This window comes from Meles meles, chromosome 12, assembly GCF_922984935.1.
Source record: "Meles meles chromosome 12, mMelMel3.1 paternal haplotype, whole genome shotgun sequence".
NCBI classification, from domain to species: Eukaryota; Metazoa; Chordata; class Mammalia; order Carnivora; family Mustelidae; genus Meles; species Meles meles.
Window position 1 is genome coordinate 3735853 of NC_060077.1, and position 22312 is coordinate 3758164.

At 38.5% G+C, this 22312-nt stretch overlaps 1 protein-coding gene across 1 annotated transcript in view; it reads left to right on the forward strand.

The window, feature by feature from the left end:
* Positions 1-22312, forward strand: part of SPPL3 (signal peptide peptidase like 3) — a 143418-nt gene that overhangs the window by 113840 nt on the left and 7266 nt on the right. The window contains exons 3-6 of the mRNA XM_046025558.1: positions 6530-6618; positions 12667-12786; positions 13509-13587; positions 14736-14848. Coding sequence (XP_045881514.1) covers positions 6530-6618; positions 12667-12786; positions 13509-13587; positions 14736-14848 — 401 coding nt within the window. The remainder of the gene's footprint in view (positions 1-6529; positions 6619-12666; positions 12787-13508; positions 13588-14735; positions 14849-22312) is intronic.

A 22312-nucleotide genomic window follows, 5' to 3' on the forward strand; every position in this document is an offset into this window, starting at 1 on the left:
TGTGGAAGGAGTAGAAGAGTGCCTACTCCCTCAGCTGGGTTGGAAAACCTTACGATTCATGTGGCATTGGGGAGAGTACCTCAGTTGGTAGAGAGTAATTACCCTAAATTGAGCACTGCCTAATAAATTACAACAGCAATACCTGAATACACACTACATCTGAGTAACTAACAGCATTCCAGAACAAAGCTCAAGAAGATTTGTGGGAATATAAAAATATCAGATAGTCAGCAGGAGTATAAAAATATTGAGACAAAGTAAAACTCATAATGTCTGGCATACAAGCAGAGGTGACCAGGCAGCAAAGAAGAAGGAAAACGTGACCAGTGATGAATCTTCTGTCAAAACCAACCCAGAACTGACACATATGTTGGAATTACCAAAGAAGTACATTAAAACTGATGTAATAAATTACATTCCATCTATACAAAAAGTTAGGAAGATACATGGATAAATAAAATAATACCCAAAGTCAAGCCTCTGGAAGTGAAAAACAGCAACATCTGAGATTAAAAAAAAAAAAAATACGCTGAATGGGAACTGAGCCACTGCTCAGACCAGACACTGCTTGCTCATGCTCCTCACTCTGCTTCCTCTGTAACCATGTCTCACAAACCTGATATGGCTGAGATTGGAAAATTCAGTAAGTCAGAATTGAAGAAGATAGAAATGCAAGAGAAAAATTACCTACCCTCAAAAGAAACAACAGAAGGAGCAAGCAGGAAAGTTGTAATAGGGCGCGTACTGCCAATATGCACTGTACTCCACAAGCATTGCGTATTTTACTGCTTCTAGCTGTTTATAAGATGCAAAGAGTTTGGATCACGTTAATGACTGCTGCCCCTTTTCACATCAAAGAATCGAAGACTATGGACAACAAAGGTCACATACTTCTCCCATCTGCCTGCCTCGCTGGCAGGAAAGGAAAACTTGCATGCTGCTGAAAGAAGCTGGGTGGGACAGCAGTGAAATCTAGAGGGAAATCAAGCTGTTCTAGGGTGTCTCGCAGGCTGCAAAATGCTGTTTAATCGGAGTGGGGTTTTTTTGTTCAAATGATTTTAATTATTGGACTGCACAAATTTTTAAATATGTAAATAAAAAGTTTTAAAACCTGAACAAAATGCACTGGGAGGGATTAACAGCAATTAGACATTACAGAAGAAAGGATTCAGAACTTGAAGGCACAGTGACAGAAAATGTCCAAAACAAAATACAGAAAAGAGGGAAAAAATGTTCTTAATGGAAAAAGTGTCTTTGACCTATGGACATCAAAGAACAACCCCCAGGGGGCTAATATATGGGCAGTCAGAATCTCTGCAAGAGAGAAGAAAGGGAAGGAGAGAAAAATCCTTGAAGAATTAATGGCCAAAATTTTTCCAAACTTGAAGAAAACTATTACCCACAGATCTAAGAAACTTAAACTCATAGCACACAAAAACATGAAGAAAACTACTCCAGGGCATAACGCAATCAAGTCACTGAAAAGCAGTCATAAAAGAGAAAATCTAAAAAGGAGCCAGGAGTGAGTGGGGTGGCAGAAGAACATGTTACATAGAGAGGAACAAAGATAAGAATAAATACCAGATTTCTCACTGAGAAATGAGAAGACAGTGGAACAACAGCTTTAAAGCACAGAAAGGAATAAATTAAAAAATAAAATTTTTTAAAAAGCGGGGGGTGCACCTGCTTGGCTCAGTGGGTTAAAGCCTCTGCCTTCGGCTCGGGTCATGATCCCAGGGTCCTGGGATCAAGCCCCACATAGGGCTCTCTGCTTGGCGGGGAGCCTGCTCCCCTTCCTCTCTCTCTGCCTGCCTCTCTGCCTACTTGTGATCTCTGTCTGTCAAATAAATAAAAAAATAAAATCTTTAAAGTACAGAAAGGAAAAACCATCAACATAAAATTCTGTGTTGACAAATTCTGTTGGCAAAAAATCTTTCAAAAATGAAGGCAAAATATAGATGTTTCCAGGTAACACAAAACCACTTTGCCCTATAAGAAATGTGAAGGGAAGTACTTCAAGCAGATTAAAAATGGTACTGCTGGAGATCTGGATCTACACAAAGAAATAAAGATCACCAGAAATGGTAACAATATTGATAAGTATAAAAGGACTGTTTTCTTATTATGTAAAATTTTTTCAAATATAATTATGTAAACAAAACTAACAGTATATTGTACAGTCTGTAGCATAACATGTACAAGTAAAATGCATGGAAATAGTACAAAGGTTCAGGGTAACAAAATGTAAACTTGTCAGGTTTTTATACTACACATGAAATACCATAATATAACTTGAAGGTACACTGTATTGGTTAAAGGTGTTTTAATATAAATGCTCAGTGACCACTAAAATAACAAGTTACAGATAATAAGACAACAAAGGAGATTAAAAAGAGAATCAATTTAAATACTGGGGTGCCTGTGTAACTCGGTTAAGTGGTTGACTCTTGATTTTGGCTCAGGTCATGATCTAAAGGGTCCTGGGATTGAGCCCCACATCCAGCTCCATGCTCAGTAGGGAGTCTGCTTAAGGATTTCTCTCCTTCTCCCCCTGCCCCTTCCTTCCCCTGATTGTGCTCTCTCTCTCTAGAGTAAATAAATAAACCTTTTTTTTCCTTTAAACTATTTATCCAAAAGAAGTCAGGTAAAGGGGAACAACAAAAAATGATAGGACAGATAGCAACATGATAGTCTCAAAACTAATCACAACAATAATCTTGTTAAATGAAATTGGCCTAAATACTGCAATCAAAAGGTAGTAATTGTTAGATTGAATTAGAAAGTAAGCTCCAATTACATGCAGCTTAAAAGAAGTATGTTATAGCTATGAAGGTAGAACAAGATTTAAAGTAAAAAGTTGAGAAAAGACATACCTTATATTCATCAAAAGAAAGCTGGAGTTGGGCGCCTGGGTGGCTCAGTGGGTTAAGCCGCTGCCTTCGGCTCAGGTCATGATCTCAGGGTCCTGGGATTGAGTCCCGCATCAGGCTCTCCACTCGGCGGCGAGCCTGCTTCCCTCTCTCTCTCTCTACTTGTGGTCTCTCTCTCTCTGTCAAATAAATAAATAAATAAATAAATCTTAAAAAAAAAAAAAAGAAAGCTGGAGTTAACTGTAGTAATATCAGGCAAAGCAGCTTTCAGAGCAAGAAATGTTACTACAGGCAAGGTTAATTCATAATGATAAAGGGATCAGTTAATCAACAAATCATAATAATCCTAAATATGCATCACATAAAAGATCTTCAAAATACGTGAAGCAAAAACTGATAGACTTCAAGAAGAAATAAAACATTCACAAATATAGCTGAAGATTTCAGTACCTCTCTCTTAGTACTTGATAAATTGTCAGAAAATCAGTGGCTTGAATGATACTCTCAACCAGCTTAACCTGATATTCATAGAACACTCCCAACTGACAGGAGAATATGCATTCTTCTACAGTGCATATGGAACATTTACTGAGATAGAACATATTTGGGGACATAAAAGAAGTCTCAGTAAGTGGATACAAGGCATAAAAAGTAGGATCTCTAATCTCTTATTAGTTAGCTGGGGCTGCCGTAACAAAATACCACAGACTGGATGGCTTTAAACAACAGCAGTTTATTTTTTCACAGTTCCAGAGGTTGGAAATCCAAGGTCACGGTGCCAGCATGGTTGGGTTTTGGTGAGCACTCTTGGTGGCCTGCAGACAACCACCTTCTCCATGAGTGCTCACATGGTTTTCCCCTGTTGTGTGCACACTCAGGGGAGAGAGGGCAAAGCTCTCTGGTATCTCTTCTTAAGAGGATACTAATTCCATCATGAGGGCTGTGCCCTCGTGACTTTAGCAGAATTACATCCATAAGATCCAGTCACCAAATATCATCATACTAGGAGTTAGGGCTTTAACAAATGAACTTTTGCGCCGGGACGGGGGGACGACACACAAACGTTCAGTCCCTAACAGCTCACAGCTGAATCAAATTACGAATCAGTAACAGAAAGAGGTCTAAAAAATTCCCAGATATTTGGAAACAAAAATAACACTTCCATGCATCAAAAAAGAAGTAAGGAAAATACATTGAATTAAAAGAAAGTGAAAACACTCTAAATTTGTGGGTTGCTGCAAAAGCAGTACTTAGGGAGGAATTATACCTCTAAATGCCTAGGTTAGAATAAAAGAAAAAGGTATCAGTGATCTAAACTTCAACCTTAATAAACTAGGCAAGAAGAGAGCAAATTAAACCCAACTTAGCAATAGGCAAAAGGTAAGAATAAAAATCAAAGCCAAAATAAGTGAAATATTTTCTCTAGAAATTTTAAATAGAGAAAAATCCGTGAAACCACAAGCTGATTTTTAAAGACCAATAAAAGTGGTAACCTCTGGCCAGACTAATCAGGAAAAAGAGAAGCCATAAAACCAGTATCAGGAATGATAGAGCTGGTATTACTAGAGCCTCCGGTATTAAAACAATAATAAGGAACCACTGTCAACAACTTTATGCCAGTAAATTTGATGATTTAGATGAAATGGACCAATTTTTTGAGAGACACAATCTGCTAAAACTCACTCAAGAAGAAATCAATAACCTGAATAGCCCTATATTTATGAAAGAAATTGAAAATGTCAGACTGTTTTCCAGAGTGTCTGCACCAATTTAAATTCTTACTAGCAATGTCCTTGCTGACATTTGGTTATTATCTGATTTTTCTGGTTGTACCATCCTGGTGGGTATGAAGTGCTATCTCATTCTGTTTGAATTTGTATTTCCCTGATATTTAATGATGTGAAAAATCTTTTTGTGCGCTTACTGGCAGTCATTTGCATATCTTCGGAGAAGTATTTATTCAGATCCTTTGCTTATTGTTTAATGGGTTGTCTTTTTATTATTGAATTGCAGGAGTTCTTACATGTTCTGAATACAAGGCCATTATCAGACATATGATAGCAGGTATCTTCTCCCATCCTGTGCGTTGGGACCTTTTTGATTGTGTCCTTTGAAGCATAAGATTTTTATGTTGATTAAGTCCATTTTATCAGTTTTTGGCTGGGTCTTTGGCATCATGTATATGAATCCACTGACAGGGCACCTGGGTGGCTCAGTGGGTTAAAGCCTCTACCTTCGGCTCAGGTCGTGATCCCAGGGTCCTAGGATGGAGCCCTGGATCAGGCTTTCTGCTCAGCAGGGAGCCTGCTTCCTCTCTCTCTCTCTCTGCCTGCCTCTCCACCTACTTGTGATCTCTGTCAAATAAATAAAATCTTAAAAAAAAAAAAAATCCACTGATAAATCCAAGATCATGAAGATTTATCCCCATGTTTCATCTAAGAATTTTATAGTTACAGCTCCCATATTATTTAAATTAATTTTGCCCTCCCACATATTAAGTGCTCATGTGGCTGATGTCTCCCCAGTGCAGATAAAGAATGTTTCCATCATTGCAGGAAGTTCTTTTAAGATTTTATTTGAGAGAGAGAGAACAAGTGAGAAAGAGAGAGCATGAGCAGGTGAGAGGGGCAGAGGGAGAAATAGACTCCCCACCAAGCAGGGAGCCCGAAGTGCTCAATCCCAGGACCCCGGGATCATAACCTGAGCTGAAAACAGCCGCTCAACTCACTGAGCCACCCAGGCACCCCTGCAGGAAGTTCTTTAGGACACAAACACTTTAACATAGATGAAGATGAGCTAAGGACTTGAACAGTTAGATAACCAAAAAATAAATGAGTGAACTCAAGTACACAAAACTGTTTAGTAGTTAAAGAATGCAAAATTAGAACAGAGATTGCATTGTTAGTTCTCCAGATGGACAATGACTACTTCCTTCAGGTCTTGACTAGAAATCACATCAGTGAGGCCTTCCCAACCTACCCTATTTAAAATTTCAAACTTAGTCTTTTCATTTCCTGCATTTTCTCATTAGCTGTTACCATATATACATTGAACTTATTTTCTTGTTTATTGTTGGTGTCCCTCCCCCAACTTTGAATGTCCAGTGTCCCTCCCCCAACTTTGAATGTCCAATCCATGAAAGTCTGTTTTATGCACTATTTATTGTTCCTCCATTATGTAGAACAGTCCTATATATAGAAGCTCAAATACATGTTGTTAAATGAAAGCTGACAAGGTGTAGAGAAAAAAATTTCTCATATACTGCTATCAGAGAGTAAATTTGGTATAACCTTGTTGGAAGTAGTTGTGTAGTATGTTAAAGTCTCAAAATTGTTTTTGCCCTTTGACCTAACTTTTCTCTTTCTAGGTATTTATCATGAGGAAATAATTAAGGATGTGCACAGAGATACGGCTGGAAGATTTGGCCACAGTGGAATGCTTTTATCTGCAGTCTGAACTCTTGAACTGACATACTAGAAGGAATGTAGATTGTTTGCAGAATGTGATGACAAGAACTGTTTTTGCAGAGTTGTTCAAAAGAGCCTTTCCTGTCTTCCATAATGCCTTAGCATATTAAAATATTGTCTCATTACTGACTTTTTGGACCTACTTTCTTTCTTAAGCAAAATTAAAACTTGCATATGTAATTTTTTTCACAGGTCCCTTAATATGGACTTTGAAAATCAAGATAAAGAGAAAGACAATAGCAGTTCTTCTGGGTCTTTCAATGGCAACAGCACCAATAATAGTAAGGCATTTTATGTCAATTAACTTTAGTACATATAGTGGTCTTAATTAGATTCTTCCTATAACCCCAGTTAATTTACTGGGTTTAAGGATTTATGTTTAATTATAATAATAAAATCTAATCTGTATTGGTATAATTTGTAAAAATTCCTATGTTCTGAATCTAATAACTCATGCCTAAAAGCTTGCTGCTGAGATATTTTCTTAAAAACAAGTAGGATAGTAAAGATTTTGTAAGAATGTTGAGTTATAAGAAATAGAAGTGTGCTAGATAGCAAATGTTTGGCAGCATTGTTCATAATGGCCAAAAAGTACAAACATGACTCAGAGATCAATAAACCAAAATATGGCCTGTCCATACAATGGAATACTATTCAGCATTAAAGAGAATGAAGTACTGACAGAAGTACTGATACTGATACATGATATGAACCTCAAAACATTATGTTAAGAAGTCAGGAGAGAGTACATATTATGTGAGTCCACTTACATGAAATTTCCAAAAAGGCAAATACAGAGAAACTGGAAGTGCATTTGTAGTTGCCTGGCAAGTATTAGACACTAAAGATGGGTGAATTTTGCCATATGTAAATTGTGCCATAGTAGAGTTATAGAAAATTGGTGATGCTTATTATAAGTGGAATTTAATTATAAATAAGGAGACTTGATTTGATCATCAAGAGCTTGATACTCGGTTCCTACCATGCAGTTTATTAGATATATATATTTTTAGATATTCTGTTAGATATTTTGAAAGCTGCCAAAGCACAAGAGCTGGTACCCAAGCTGTCACTATGCACTGGGGCCAAAACACTTTGTGAGGCGTTGATAAAGTGCTAAGACAGAGATAGTAAATACCACTTCCTGTCCCTTGAACAGGAACATTCTCTCACAGACCCTTACCGTAGCCTCAGAGTACTTCTAACAAGCATCTGCTATCAGTAGATCAGAGTAAGCCCTAGAGATGACCTCATTTGACGTCCATGTACAGAGAGAGCAAAGAGAAAGGCAAGTCAGGGGAAGCCACATGGGTCAATTTAATAAGGGACTCCCATGCCAGAGAAGGTGAGTTTGATCTGAAATTTGAAAACGTGAACTTGGATTGCTGGAGAAGTCATTCTGGATGGGAAGAGCATATGATTAACAGGCACAAAGGAGAGAGTGAGTGTGACTTACAGAACAGCCTCAAGTCACCACCTAACAGGGAGGAAATACTGAGGATCCAGGATAAAGGTAGAATACTCATGGAGAATTTTAGAACTTAAATGGAAAAGAGATCACTCATTTTCTCTAGTTACTGCCCCACCCACCTAATTATACTTGCCTAGCTTTTACCCAGTTAAATGTGTTTGTTGTACCCAGGAATGTAAAGTGGGCATCGCAAATACAGTAAGTAGAATTATTTAAATATAATGAGTCTATTCTTAAACTTACGACACAGATTCTTGTATGAGGTAAAATACCATATCAGTAACTTAGAGGGAAACCAGGTAAAACCCAGTATCAATACCTGATTTTCAGGTTAAGTGATTACATAACATTTGTCTTCTGTCAACATTTACAACTGAAACTCCTTTGCAAGTCCTGTGTTATGTAGCATATATGCATATGATGTATTTAAACCAGACTATAAATCCATTGTACATTGAATCACAGAAACCTAAGAGAAATGGACACTGTGTGTCTATGTACTATTTTATCCTCAAATAATTGATTAGGTCAGTCCATACAGTAGAAGGAGTTACGTAGTGACATGAGTTTTCATTTCTCACCGCTGATGTCTAGAGAGTAGTAAATGTTTGTTTAAGTGGTCGTTTTCTTAAATCTACCTCCTGTGTTGTGCTAAATGATCCTCACAAATGTATTTCCTCAGTGCCTCATCTGGGCCATGGATACCAGAAGAGATAGATTAGGAGAGAATGCAGTCCTCTTCCACAAAATCAGGAAAAACACAATGAAAGAAACGGCTGTTGCAGCAGGGAAGGCCAGTATTGGGCATGACACCATTCCAGATTGAAGGGACAGCATGGAACATGGGGTACATTGATCAAAATCAAAGAAATAATAACAGCCAAAAGGATGAACAGAGAAATTGTGTGGGTGCTGAAGAGATGGAAGTCTGGAATGATAACCAATGTAGAAGAATTACAGGGTTGTTCTCAGGAAAGGAAGGTATGAGTTTAGTGTTCAGATTTTGGCAAGAGTCTTGATTGAAGGAGAAAGTGTAAATAGGTAGAAGTTGTTGTTCAAGGTTGCAATATTAAAAAGAAAAAAAAAAGGTTGCAGTTGCCTAATCCCAAAATAAATAAGAATCAAGGAATTTGTGAAAAAGCCAACAAATATGAATGACGTATGGTTTCCTAGACAGCATGGATGCTGATACCAGTGTTGAGCAAAAGGAAGCCGGACACACAGAACACATGCTACGTATCAGTGTATGTCATAAGCTCAAAAAATAAGCAAAATAAATACTAGTATTGTAGAATGTGCAGTTGAGTAGAAGACATATAAAATAGAGCAAAGAAGAAAGTGTCATAAAGGGCAAGGTAGTAGTTCCTTTTGGGGAAAAGAATGGGGAACTTAGGAGGGGCACAGGAAAGACTTCTGGGCTTGGCAGGGTTGTTCCCTGACCTGGGTGGTATTTGCTGATTGATTGAACTCTACATCTTTGTTTTATGTACTTTGTTTTATGCCTATTGTGTTTTTGTTTTTGTTTTAAGATTTTTATTTATTTATTTGACAAAGATCGACAGCGAGAGAGGGAACACAAATAGGAGGAGTGGGAGAGGGAGGAGAAGCAGGCTTCCCACTGAGCAGGGATGGCAGGACTTGATCCCAGGACCCTACGACCATGACCTGAGCGAAAGGCAGCCGCTTAACAACTCAGCCACGCAGGTCCCCCCCCCCCCCTCCGTATGCTGTTGTGTTCTACAATAAAAATGGTTAGAAAGAAAGTGGGGAAGGGGAATGCCCTCCAGGTTCTGTCTGATTTTCCTGAACCTGGTTCTAAATCCTGTCTCATCCCTCTATCTGCCCCAAGAAACCTATATAGAGATTTTTCCTTTTGGCACACCAGCCCTTCATTTAATCAGTATTAAGTGAGTTAAAAAAAGGACAGCTCCCACCCTTGCCCCCATTATCTGATGTTTTGAAGTCCTTTACTAGGCTTCCCATGTAATTTATCTGAACTCTGAAGACTGTACAGCTTTTCAAAGCCCTCATGTTACCTACTGTGTAATAGGTGCTCGGTAAATAGTGAAAAGCTGCTTTCACGGAGGTGCAAAATCAGTAACTTTCTTAGTGATTATCAATAATATGCTGGTGTATATTATTGTTCAGTATCTATTTCATGACCATGTATTTAGCCTGTAGCCTTGTTCGGTAAATGCTAAAAATAATTTCTCTACATAATTTTTTCCATCACCCTGCCTACTTTTTCTTCTTCCCTTTTTTTTTTTTTTTAAAACGACTGCCCTCCATCTCTTTGTGCTCCAGCAGTTTCTTGTCACTGTCCTAAAAGTACTTTATCTCTAGGGTTTGCCTTGAAGAGAAAACCGTGCCTATTTCTTATGTTAATTTTGGCTTTAAAGGTAATGCCAACTGCTTTTGAGTAACTCCTCCTAATTATGACAACTGTGTTTTGTTTTGAAGTCACTAAAGTTTGCCCGAAATTTCTGTTAGCTCCATCCCCTTCGGGACCATTATCTCCAGACCTTTAGGAAGTACAGTATTAAAATTGTGTACATTTTTTTAGGTAGCATATTGTCAGCAACTAAAGGAGCTCTACTTGCCCTGTGACATTGCCATTTGGTAAACTCCCTTGGGCATTCTTCTATAAAACTAATGAAGGCAGTGTCTCATACCTCCTGGTTTAAAATCTGTACTTTTGAAAAATAAAAATCTGTGCATTCTATCTAATACTCTAGAAAGGCTCTTTGTGTTCAGTTTTGCATTTTTTTTTAAGATTTTATTTTATTTGACAGAGATCACAAGTAGGCAGAGAGGCAGGCAGAGAGAGAGAGGGGAAGCAGGCTCCCTACTGAGCAGAGCCCAATGTGGGGCTTGATCCCAGGATCCTGAGACGAGGACCCGAGCCAAAGGCAGAGGTTTAACCCACTGAGCCACCCAGGTGCCCCCAGTTTTGCATTTTAATTGCAGACTGAACTTCTAAAATGTAGATTTTTTATAAACAAATACTTATCATATACCTGACTCACTAAAGTCTTTATTTTAGCCAGCCATTTAAATTTTCTGTTCATGTTTTAAACCAATATAATTAATCTGTAGTCTATATGATGTTTTACAAAAGAGGGGGTTGTGGATGTATATTTTAAGATTTATAATTTTTTTAAGATTTGTTTCTCTTAAAAGATTTGTTTCTCTTCATATAACAATTACTTATTTGCGAAACTATTATTCTCTGTTGTAAAAGTCACCTAAAATCTGTAGTTTTCTCTAGTAGTTCTTTGACATAGTGTAGAGCACTCAGACCAACTAGGTGAAGTTCAGTTAGAAATTTCATGGATTTTTGTCTCATAAATGTCCGTAAGACACTTCATTTTAAGTAAGGTACCACCCCTACCCCCACTCCCTCCCCTACCCACTCCCATATACACACACAGATGATCCAGGCCAAGTGAAGGAGTTTGACTGCAGTTCTGGTCAGCCATCTTCTTAAGAGCATCTCTGTCTTGGCACATAGATCACTCCTCCTCAGTTGAACTGCCCTATTCCTATGTGAATTGACTTCTCCACCTAGCCAGCAAGAAGCAGTTTTGTTTTGTAGAAATATTTAATATTTTATTTAACTAAAATACCAATAGCCTTCGTGGGACAGATAAATTTAAGTACCAAAGAGCAGTTTTTAAGCATTGGTTGATGATTGCAACCCTTTGTGCGTAATTATGTTCATCCTGGTTACATTATATCTTACTCATAGCCTTAATTTAATGAAGAGAGACTTCTGATATTTCTTTATAATAGTTTCATATGAATATTTTTTCTTTGATTCCTCTCAAGAACTTTATATCTCTGCAGGGTTAATTTGGAAGTAGATCACACAAAAGATTAGTAATTTTTTCTTTTAATTCAGTGGTTATCAGATATTGCCATGTTTCTCTTCTCTACCAAATATTTTTTAATGCTATTCAACTCTGTATGCAAAATAAAATTTTCTGGGAGTTTTTAGCTGGGCCTACTAACCCCCAGAGATTTCAGTTTCATTGATCTGGGGTTGGCCCTGGGCGTTGTAATTGTTACAGCTCTCCAGGTAATTCTAATGAGTAACCAAGAACTGAAAACCACTGTGCTAAATCCTGTATCCCAAGTAATTGTTTTCTCCCATTTATCCTTAAAATGTTCCCATAAAATTTTTCTGATTTTCAGTTTTCAGATGTCTTATTCCCTCCACTCCCCGACTCTACTCAGAGTTGATCCTCAGCAAGAATGGGGAAGAATGAATATGAATAAACCCGTAGACAATGAGAAATGATTTTAGTCATTGGATTTAAACCATCTCTTTTACCAGACCTGCACATGAGACTAAGAATGTACTCAAATTGACTAATCTGAATTTTTTTTTCTAAGATTTTATTTATTTGAAAGAGAGCTCAAGCCAGGGGAACCACAGGTGGAGGGAGGGAAAGGGAAAAGCAGGCTCCCTGCCAAGCAAGAAGCCTGATGCAGGGGTTTGATACCAGGACCCTGGGGCCATGACTTGAGCCAGAGGTAGACACGTAACTGAGACACCCAGGTGACCCAATTAATACAAATTTTTACTACCTGTTGATGTTCTTGGTTTTTTGTTTTTGTTTGTTGGGGGGATTTTTTGGGCGCCCTGTCAACCAGATTGTTAGCACCAGGAGGTAGGTAATGAAGGAGGCACCATGAGGAGAGCAAGGACTTCATGATCTCAGTGGGAAGGAAAGAATCAGAGGACCTAGATAAACTGTATCTTATATACTAACCCCTGGAACTGCTGAAGTGTCTGGAGTACATGGGCAGAGTGCCTGTTACTTAAGTCATTAATATGTCCCTTTTTCTCTTTCAGGTATCCAAACTATTGACTCTACCCAGGCCCTGTTCCTTCCAATTGGAGCATCTGTCTCTCTCCTAGTAATGTTCTTCTTCTTTGACTCAGTTCAAGTAGTTTTTACAATATGTACAGCAGGTAAATGAGTTTCTTCTCTATTCTTAAACTTTAATCTAGAAGGAATTTTTTTTCGCCTCTTTTTAATCATCATTCAAAACTTAAGATTTATACACCATGCCATGCAAGTTTTTCTTAAGTTTGTTTTTTCTCCCCATACTTCTCCTTGAACCATAACATCAGTTTGGGACTGCCAGTACAGCCTGAACAAAAGACCAGGGAGTTTGAAGACCAGGCAGGCTTTATGATATCAGAGTAGGACCACTTTGACTGTGGCTCCTTATCTGGGAGGTTACTAGAAGATCTAGTGTGGCAAAGTGGTCATTGGCAACCCCCACTGATGTTTCTGTAGTAGACAGACACAGTGATAACTAATCAAAGTAATTTGACTGTCAACCCTCTGATCAGTTTTTAAGCAAAGAGGTGATGTAAGTGTATAAAAGATCAGCAAAATGCTGGACATGTCAGATCACCCCCTGGCCCGCTGTTTCTCTTTTCATATTAAGATAGAAGAGAATGAGAAACCCTAGATGTCTCTGCTTCCCCTACTTCAAATCAGGTACTTCTTTCTTCTCAAGACTTTATGGTGCTAATGGAAGACATTTTTTATTTCTAATTAGTTAATTGTATCTACTTGTTGAGAAAAGTTTTCTGGGCAGTCAGTGTTTCCATAAGTCATGCCATTTTTCTTACAGTTATTGAAAATAAACAACAAAACCTAACCATATATTTTCTTTCTCTAGTTCTTGCAACAATAGCTTTTGCTTTCCTCCTCCTCCCGATGTGCCAGTATTTAACAAGACCCTGTTCACCTCAGAATAAGTAAGGACTTGGGATTTTCCTCTAAATTATGAATTTGTATATGTTTTTATCTTAGACTTGATAGCATTGTTGGGAGTCTCAATTTCTGGTATTGACCAGAGCACACAAATGCCAGAAGACTGGGAAGGAAGGAAGGGAGATGTTTGATCTTTAAGACTAGAAGACAGTACTTCCTTTTGTACCTTTCCATAGCAGAGGAAATGTAAATAAATCTTACAAAGTCTGAGTCGTTGAAATATGCTTCCTGCTTAGATTATTGAAAGATGAACAGTTTTATTTTGAAGCAATACTCTCATTCCTTTACTAGGGAGTTAATGGGATGTGAAAATAGTGGTTGACTCAAACATTTTTTGCCTTTCATCTTTGGTGGCCTAAAATATACACTAACCACTTAGGTTCAAACACCTTTCACTCCTTAACTCCCAGAACCGTTGCTCCATAGAAACAAAATGTGTGCTAACAGAAATGCTGTATGCACTTAGAAAACCCATCACTTGGGGCAACTGATTTTCCCAGGAATTAGTGATAACCAAAGAGAGTTACTGCAGATTTTTATAAATATTCATCATTGCCCAGTGGGTTGAAGGTCAGTACTTTTTCATTTTGTTTTCCTCATAAGAACAGAATTTCCCCTATAACGTATTTAATTCTCCAAAGATTGGTGGTATCACTTTAAATTTCTAAACACCCATGCCGGTAATTTGGGATAAAAAGTACAATCAGATGGGTGCAGAAGTATAATTAATTCCTTTTTTTTTTTTGAGCTTTTATTTTTTAAAGATTTTATTTATTTATTTGACAGAGAGAGAGATCACAAGTAGGCAGAGAGGCAGGCAGAGAGAGAGGGGGAAGCAGGCTCCCTGCTGAGCAGAACCCGATGCAGGGCTCCATCCCAGGACCCTGGGATCATGACTCGGTGAAGGCAGAGGCTTTAACCCACTAAGCCACCCAGGTGCCCCTAATTAATTGCTCTTTGTTTCTGTAGCTTACTCCAAGGAGGTTTGGGTATTTTCGAATTCCAGGTGTGTGGGTATTGCCTACTGTTCTCATCTGGCCATATGAGCTCTGATCATGAAGGACCAAGGTAGAGTTTGGTTATTGAAATATAATGTATTGCCTATTAGTCCAATAAATGGTGTGTTTTCCAGGATTTCGTTTGGTTGCTGTGGGCGTTTCACTGCTGCTGAACTACTATCATTCTCTCTGTCCGTCATGCTCGTCCTTATTTGGGTTCTCACTGGCCATTGGCTTCTTATGGACGGTGAGTAACATGTGAAAAGTTGAAGTTTTAATGTATTTTATGCAGTTATATTTGTCCTCCCTTCCTCTGCTTACTGTGTTTAGAAATATTTCCTCCGATTACTGTGAACATTAGGTGTCCTCAGGCGGTGCTACCCATTGTTGAGTTTTTTTACCCACATTCTTTTTTTTTTTTTTTAAAGACTTTATTTATTTATTTGACAGACAGAGATCGCGAGGAGGCAGGCGGGGGTTGCTGGGGGGGTTGGGGAAGCAGGCTCCCTGCTGAGCAGAGAGCCCGATGCGGGGCTTGATCCCAGGACTCTGGGATCATGACCTGAGCCGAAGGCAGAGGCTTTAATCCACTGAGCCACCCAGGCGCCCCCTTTTACCCACATTCTTAAGATATTTTTGAATAACAGCTTTTTGAGGTATAATGTCCAAGTGTATAAATTTACAATTCATTGGTTTTTAGTATATTCAAAGAGTTGTGCAACCATCACTCCAGTCAATATTGGAGCATTTTCATCACCTACCTTCCAAACCCCATACCCAGCAGTCACTCCCATTCGCTCACCCAAGCCCCAGGCATCCACTAATCTACTTCTCTCTCTATGGATCTGCCTCTTCTGAACATTGCACATAAATAAAATCATACATTATATGACCTGTGTGTCTGCCTTCTTTCACTTAGCATGATGTTTTCTAGATTCATTCATGCTATAATCTGAACCCGTACTTCATTTCTTTCTCTGGCTAATACTGCTCAGTTGCATAGCTATGCCAGTTTTATTTATCCATTCATCAGTTGTTTCCACTTTTTTGCTTTTATGACTAATGCTGCTATGAACATTCATGTTTTCATTTTTGTGGAGACTCTATTACATAAATGGAGTAATACTGTAATATATATAAATACATATGTGGAATATATGTTATATATGTGTTATATACCATAGACTTTTTATGTAATGATATAAATACATGTCTGTATCATTATATAAAGGTAGCATATCCTTCTTAATAATTCCAGAGTATTCTGTTGTATGTTACTTCACTATTGCTGGACCCTTAGATTGCTCTTAATCATCTTATAAACAACCTGAGGTAAACATTGTTCTACCTCTGGATATACATGTCATATTACTTAATACAGTTATTTCTGGGGGCGCCTGGGTGGCTCAGTGGGTTAAAGCCTCTGCCTTCGGCTCAGGTCATGATCCCAGGGTCCTGGGATCGAGCCCTGCATCGGGCTCTCTGCTCAGCGGGGAGCATGCTTCCTCCTCTCTCTCTGCCTGCCTCTCTGCCTACTTGTGATCTCTGTCAAATAAATAAATAAAATCTTTTAAAAAAAACCAAAACAGTTATTTCCGTGGATGAGTTCCTAGGTATAAAATTCCTAGATGAGAGGATTTTTGTATTAAAATTTTTTTTCTCTATTACTGTACTGCCTTTCAGAAAAGTGGTAGCAATTTACACTCCTACCTGTAGTGTATGAGACTGCGTCTTTGTTGGTGTTGATTAGGATGAACTAAGAATGTCATGAGGAGCTAACATTTGTTGAGTGCTATGCATTGGCCACTTCCCTGGATGTTTACATGGAGAATCTCATTTAATCCTGAAAAGTCTTTTAAGTAGATATTTCTGTTCCCACTTGACAGAAGTTCCAGGAAGCAGGTTCAGAGAAGTCCCTTATCCAGTCACAAAACTCTCATGTATATTTCATACTTCTCATCAGAATATCTTGAAGGGACATTTCCAGAAATCCCCCTTTATTCTTTTCTCTCCCTTAAGACATTTTAAAACTTTTCTCAAAGACCACATAAGCATTTCCACCTCCTTTTTCATTCAGTCCTTACTTTCACAGTTCACTTTCTTGATCTCAAGAAGCTTTATCTAACTACTTGCCCCACAAGATCTGTTCACTTTTTCCTTTCTTCTGGTGTTTCAGAAGAGAAGGAAGTTAAAATACAAAAGACAGTTTTATATAATTTGTAATACTATCTAAGGAATATTTAAGGGAGGATTTTGAAAATCAGGGATGATGGGTACAGATCACACTTATTCCTATTATCCATTTCAAGCAAACACAAGGCTAATCAAGACTTTGGAAACAGGGCTCTTTGGAGGCTCCTGTCCACCAAGACTGTGTCCTCACAGCTCTGAGAATGGCTCAGCTATTGTAGACTCATTGTCACCTAAGCACAGAGCCACCCAGCGTGGTGCTCCCCATCCACATCAGGAGTAGCAAACATTTGTGTCACAATGTTCTGCTCCTGGTCAAATCAGATAGAATTTGACAAAAAGGGTTTTAAACTGCATGTGTGTGTAAGTGTGCAATCTAAACCTTGATAAGGAAGTAATTTTAAATCTTGAGGAAAACTAAAAACTTACACTTTTTTTCAAGGGATTTTTTTTCCTCATAATTTACTTGGACTAGTTTAGGGATTTGAAATTTATGTGTGTGAAGTTAACTGGCGAAACAATATTATAAGGGAACAGGCTATCAAGTGGTTTGAGAGCTCTGTAAAGCTATATTAAAATGGCACATTATTTTAACTCAAGGTGATAATTATGGAGAAAGGATTTTTCAAATTGTAAACCATACAAATATCTCATATACTTCTTCAGAAAGTATTTTTTAAAATAATAAGAATTACGGTGATGGAGAACAGGTGAGTCGTTGCCAGTGGTTATATAATATTTATAAGTTTATATATAATTTGTATATTGTCATAGTTCCTTGTTCCAACAGTTGTCACTGTTCCATTGTTCCTTGCTTTTTTGAGTGCCTACTGTATACCAACCTGTTGAAACTCAAAAGTAGTTCCTTGAGGTTGCAGATCAAGTTACCTCTTAGATTTATAGAGAGACCTTTAATGAGTTGGAATGGAAGGCAGAGTCAAAATCACCAGTGTCTGACCACGCAGTAATTGACATTTGCTGATTTCTCACAGGTTTGGTCTCTCGTTTTAGCTTCTTAAGTTGCCTTATAAAAAACATGTCTGTGGTCATTTGTTTTGGAATGTGTATAAACATCCTGAGGTGTGCAGTGTTTAGGATTTTTAAATGGTTACCAGAACTATTCAGTTTCCCAAATCAAGTATCAGTGCTTTCAGTATTCCTACGGATTGGTGTTTGATACATCAGTGCTTGTGGAGGTTGATAAAGAGTAAGTTTGAGAGAACAAAATTACATCTAAAGTCACACAAGTTGCTTGCCTGGTAGAGTGTGCCAGTTTTTATATAGTAGGCATTGAATATTGAGAAATACCAGGTGTGTACATTTGACTCTTCCTAAGATTAACTCTTGATATCTGCAGAATGATTTAACCTAAAAGCATGTAGGTGATTTTGAAAGACTTTAATAGAGTTTAATCTTTTTTTAAATCTGTGTTATAGAAAATTAAGGAGTCTTAGTCATGATGATTGGAGTAAGGATAGTAACTATTAGTCCAAATCAGTCTCATAGCTGCTTTTATGATTATATCCTTTAATCTCACCTAAACCAGTGCTTCCTGATGAGGAAACAAGCAGCATAGATATTTCTCCTCTACTATTTCTGAACAAAAATATTTAGAAATGCTGGTTGGTTGGTTGGTTGGTTGGTTGGTTGATATCTAAACCAGATTACTTCAGTCTATTTAAAATCACTGGATGAGGGTGCCTGGGTGGCTCAGTGGGTTGAGCTGCTGCCTTCGGCTCGGGTCATGATCCCAGGATTCTGGGATCGAGTCCTGCATGGGGCTCTCTGCTCCGGCAGGGAGCCTGCTTCCCCCTCTCTCTCTCTGCCTACTTGTGCTCTCTGTCTGTCAAATAAATAAATTTAAAAAATAAATAAATAAATAAATAAAATAAAATCACTGGATGACTGTTAGCTATATACTCTTAAGAGAAACCGTTTTATGTTCATGTCCTTAAATGAAAGAGTCCACTCCCATAAATATTACATATAAATGATCTCCCTCTACAAATACTGTGTTAAATGAGATGACAAGAGCTTCATGTGCCACTGTTTTAACTAGAGTAATAGCAGACAGTCATCACCTAACCAGACCGATTCGTTTCAAAGCCGGCACACTCAAAGTCCAGATGGTGGTGCTTAAACTACGTTGAAGTCTCTCAGCTTCCTCTGAGGTTCTTTGTAATCCCACTGACTTCTGGTGACTCTGTACTTCCGTGGAACTCTTTATTCATGTGTCCAGACACACATGTTACTATCTATAGGCTTTGCTAAGGGTATTAAGTTTACCAAGCTGCTGACCCAAAAAGATGAGATACCTCTCAAAGCAGCAAGCAGTGTGTTTATACTCTCATCTCTACTCCTCCCAAGCATTGCAGAGAACAGAGAAATACATATTTTCTAGTAGTATGTAACTAAAAGAGAAGAGGTTGGCATCGGAAGGTGACATTCTTTTTAAGATCTACTGATTTACATAGCCATCTGAAATACATACTTTAGAACAGATAAGCAGAATTTTCCTCATTGTACCTCTGCAGGCAGGGCTCGGGAGGCTGACTAGACTCACTAACAGAAGAAACGGATAAGCAGCTCTCCGTAAGATAGAATGCAGAGTCCATTGCACTGCAGGATTTCCTCTAGACTGTAGAGTTCATGAGAGCTGCCCATACAAGACAACTTTCTTTTCCCAGTTACCACTGGAAATACATTTCCATCTTCAATTCACCTGATAGCTAAAATTCTTTGAGGGTTCAATGAGGTTCCCCAAACCCCACTTAACCCTAACATGTAGATGTTTATATCACCTTTTGTCATTACTGCTGGTCCCCAAAATTTACTTGTCTAGGAGTCTCTTCTCCCTACCAGTTCGCACTGGTTAAACTGCCTTTGTAACCAAGAATAGAGTTCTCTCCCTACCTGGCCCCCCAAAAAGGGGAACCTTTGAGCTTTTTAAAATTGTTTCTCAAAAAAAAAATAAATAAATAAATAAAATTGTTTCTCAGACACCAGTTTTTGGTGTGTGTGTGAGACTTGTTTTCTGCTGTTAAGAAAAATCTGGAACTGGTTCTTTTCTAACATGGAAATTATCTTTGTAGATGTCTCTGCAGAATCAGAATCATCATAGGCAGCGATAATTTGGTAGTAGAATTTTTTTTTAAAAATGAATGTTTCTTAATGAAAGCCTGTTACTTGAAGTTAGAGTGAAAACAGAATGATAAATGTGGTTGTTTTAAGGCAAGGGATGAAGTATATTTTCAGGCTTATATACTAAAAAGCATTAATAGTAAGAGACTTACGCATGTTCTTGAACTAAACCTAGACTTTTTTTATCTACTTGCATCTTCATCTGGCAAATTAACCTTTTAAATTTAAAACCTTGTAAGAATTTGACCAATGGGTGGTGTGGTACATTAGCTAAAAGTTGATGAATCTTGTTCACATACATTTACTGTTCAAAGATTGTTACACCAGGTCCACAGTATATGTCCACTAACCAGTTCAGGGACTAGAAGTCTTGAACAGATGTCTAGTCCAGCCACCTCGTTTAATATGCTTGTTACTAATCTATGATTAGAAAATGTACAATGCCAAAAATCTAGTAATTGGTTTGTTTTAAAATGCTAGACTCTGGCATTTAGTCCACATAAGGCTAAGATAAAGACTCTACAGGTTTTACAGAACAGAGTACTGCCTAAGATTTTATTACAGGTTACATGTTTCTTTTCAAGAACATTTTGGTTCGGTGTCATTGTCTTTGTCCCTGGCCCTACTGGTCATGGAAGGCAAAGTGACACAAAGATTATATCAATAATACGTTGAAAGTAATTCTAGATAGCTGGCTAAGAGTTATAATTAACTTAACACTTTTGGTTATTTTACATTTAACCAAAAGTTAAGATTGGTCTTGAGTTTCTCAAAAAGTTAAGTCTTCAGTTTCTCAACCAGCATGGAATGAGGGAACGCTACTGCCCCTTTTCATTTTGGCTTGGAAACGTCCTAAGGAGGAGGTGAGACTTTGAAGGTTATTTAAATGAAAGCATGAAGAAAAAGAGAGGCAAACTAGACGAACATCTGTGTTTCGGGGATGTGACAGATTGTGGCAATATTTGTTTGGGGGTAGGAGTGATACTGTCTGAAAGAGTCAGGAGGGATGCATTTTGCCTCTTCAAATGTGGAGCTCACAGCACAGTGGGGATGGTTGGTTGGAATGACTGGAAGAAGGTATCGCTCAGCTTAGCTGGAGACGAAACAGTAGCTGAGGAATGGGAGTAAAGGAAGGCAGATTCTGAAACCTCACTGTCCTGTGAGTTGTGCCCAAGGCCATGGGACTTATAATTAGACTGGACCCATCAGAGAGTAGGGAACCTAGTACCATATGCAGGAAACACACAGTGATTGTTTCCAGAGGCAGTGAAGAATTAAGTGGGAGAGAAGCCAGAGTGGGAAAGGATGCATGTCAAACTAGGGAGGTGTAGGGAAGCATGAACAGGTGTACTGTGGTCACAAAGGGTGGCAGCCAGAATGGCTGCAGCGTGAGTGTACATGATGAGAGACTGTGAGAAACTGAAAACAGACCCAGAGTTTCTAGTTGAGAAGATGAGAAACTGAATGGCATTGTCTAGAATCATGGAAAATCCTGTCACTGAGCAGTTCTGTCTTGTCTATGGGTGGTTTCCTCTCGGGTGGGGTAGGATTAGTGTTAGAGGAGTGGCAAAGCAACAAGTGGATGCTTAGACCATATGGCCAGAAAGGCTCCTACCAATTTAGGATTAAGTAACTGTATGGCAAGTTGAAAAGTTCTAGAACAGACCAGTCACCTGCGTGTGTCACAGAGGCATATACATTTAACTTGGGAACCTGCCATTTTGCTTGTCTGTCCCTTTTGTTACCATAATACCTCTTTATCAGGTATCATCAGTCCACTGGCCTCCACTGGCCACATGCCTGTCCCTTGTCTGTCCATCTCAGGCCTTCATTTCTCCCTTTCTTCCCTTGATGTGCTTTGCACTCCACGTATGCACTTGTCTAAGTTTCTGAACAGATCACTTCTTGTTCCCCTACCCCCATCACCCCTGCATCTGCCCCCAGGGCTTCCCACCCTCCACTGACCACTGTTGTTTCTCAAGTCAGCTGAGCTTATCCCTGCCGGTGTCCTGAGTATTGATTCACAGCACAGCCCACTCTTTTTTTCCGAAGATCATTATAATGGAAAATATCTAAAAAACAGGTATGAGTTGATTATATCAGGGGCCTTTGGTGTTTTTATGAATTTAAAAAAAAATTAAAGGATACCCTAGTAAAATGAGCACATCCTAGATTATCGTAAAATCAGAAATTACATTTGACCACATCTCTCCAAAACATACACACAGCGCACACCATGGAGATCAGTGAATACTTGATAACAGTAATGACACAGGAAATTGAGATAGCTTGCTCTTCTTTCCAGTTTTAGTGCTGTCTTCCAGGGATGGGAGTGGTGGTTCTCATTTGTTTGTGCAACACCGTTCCCACGGTAGGAACT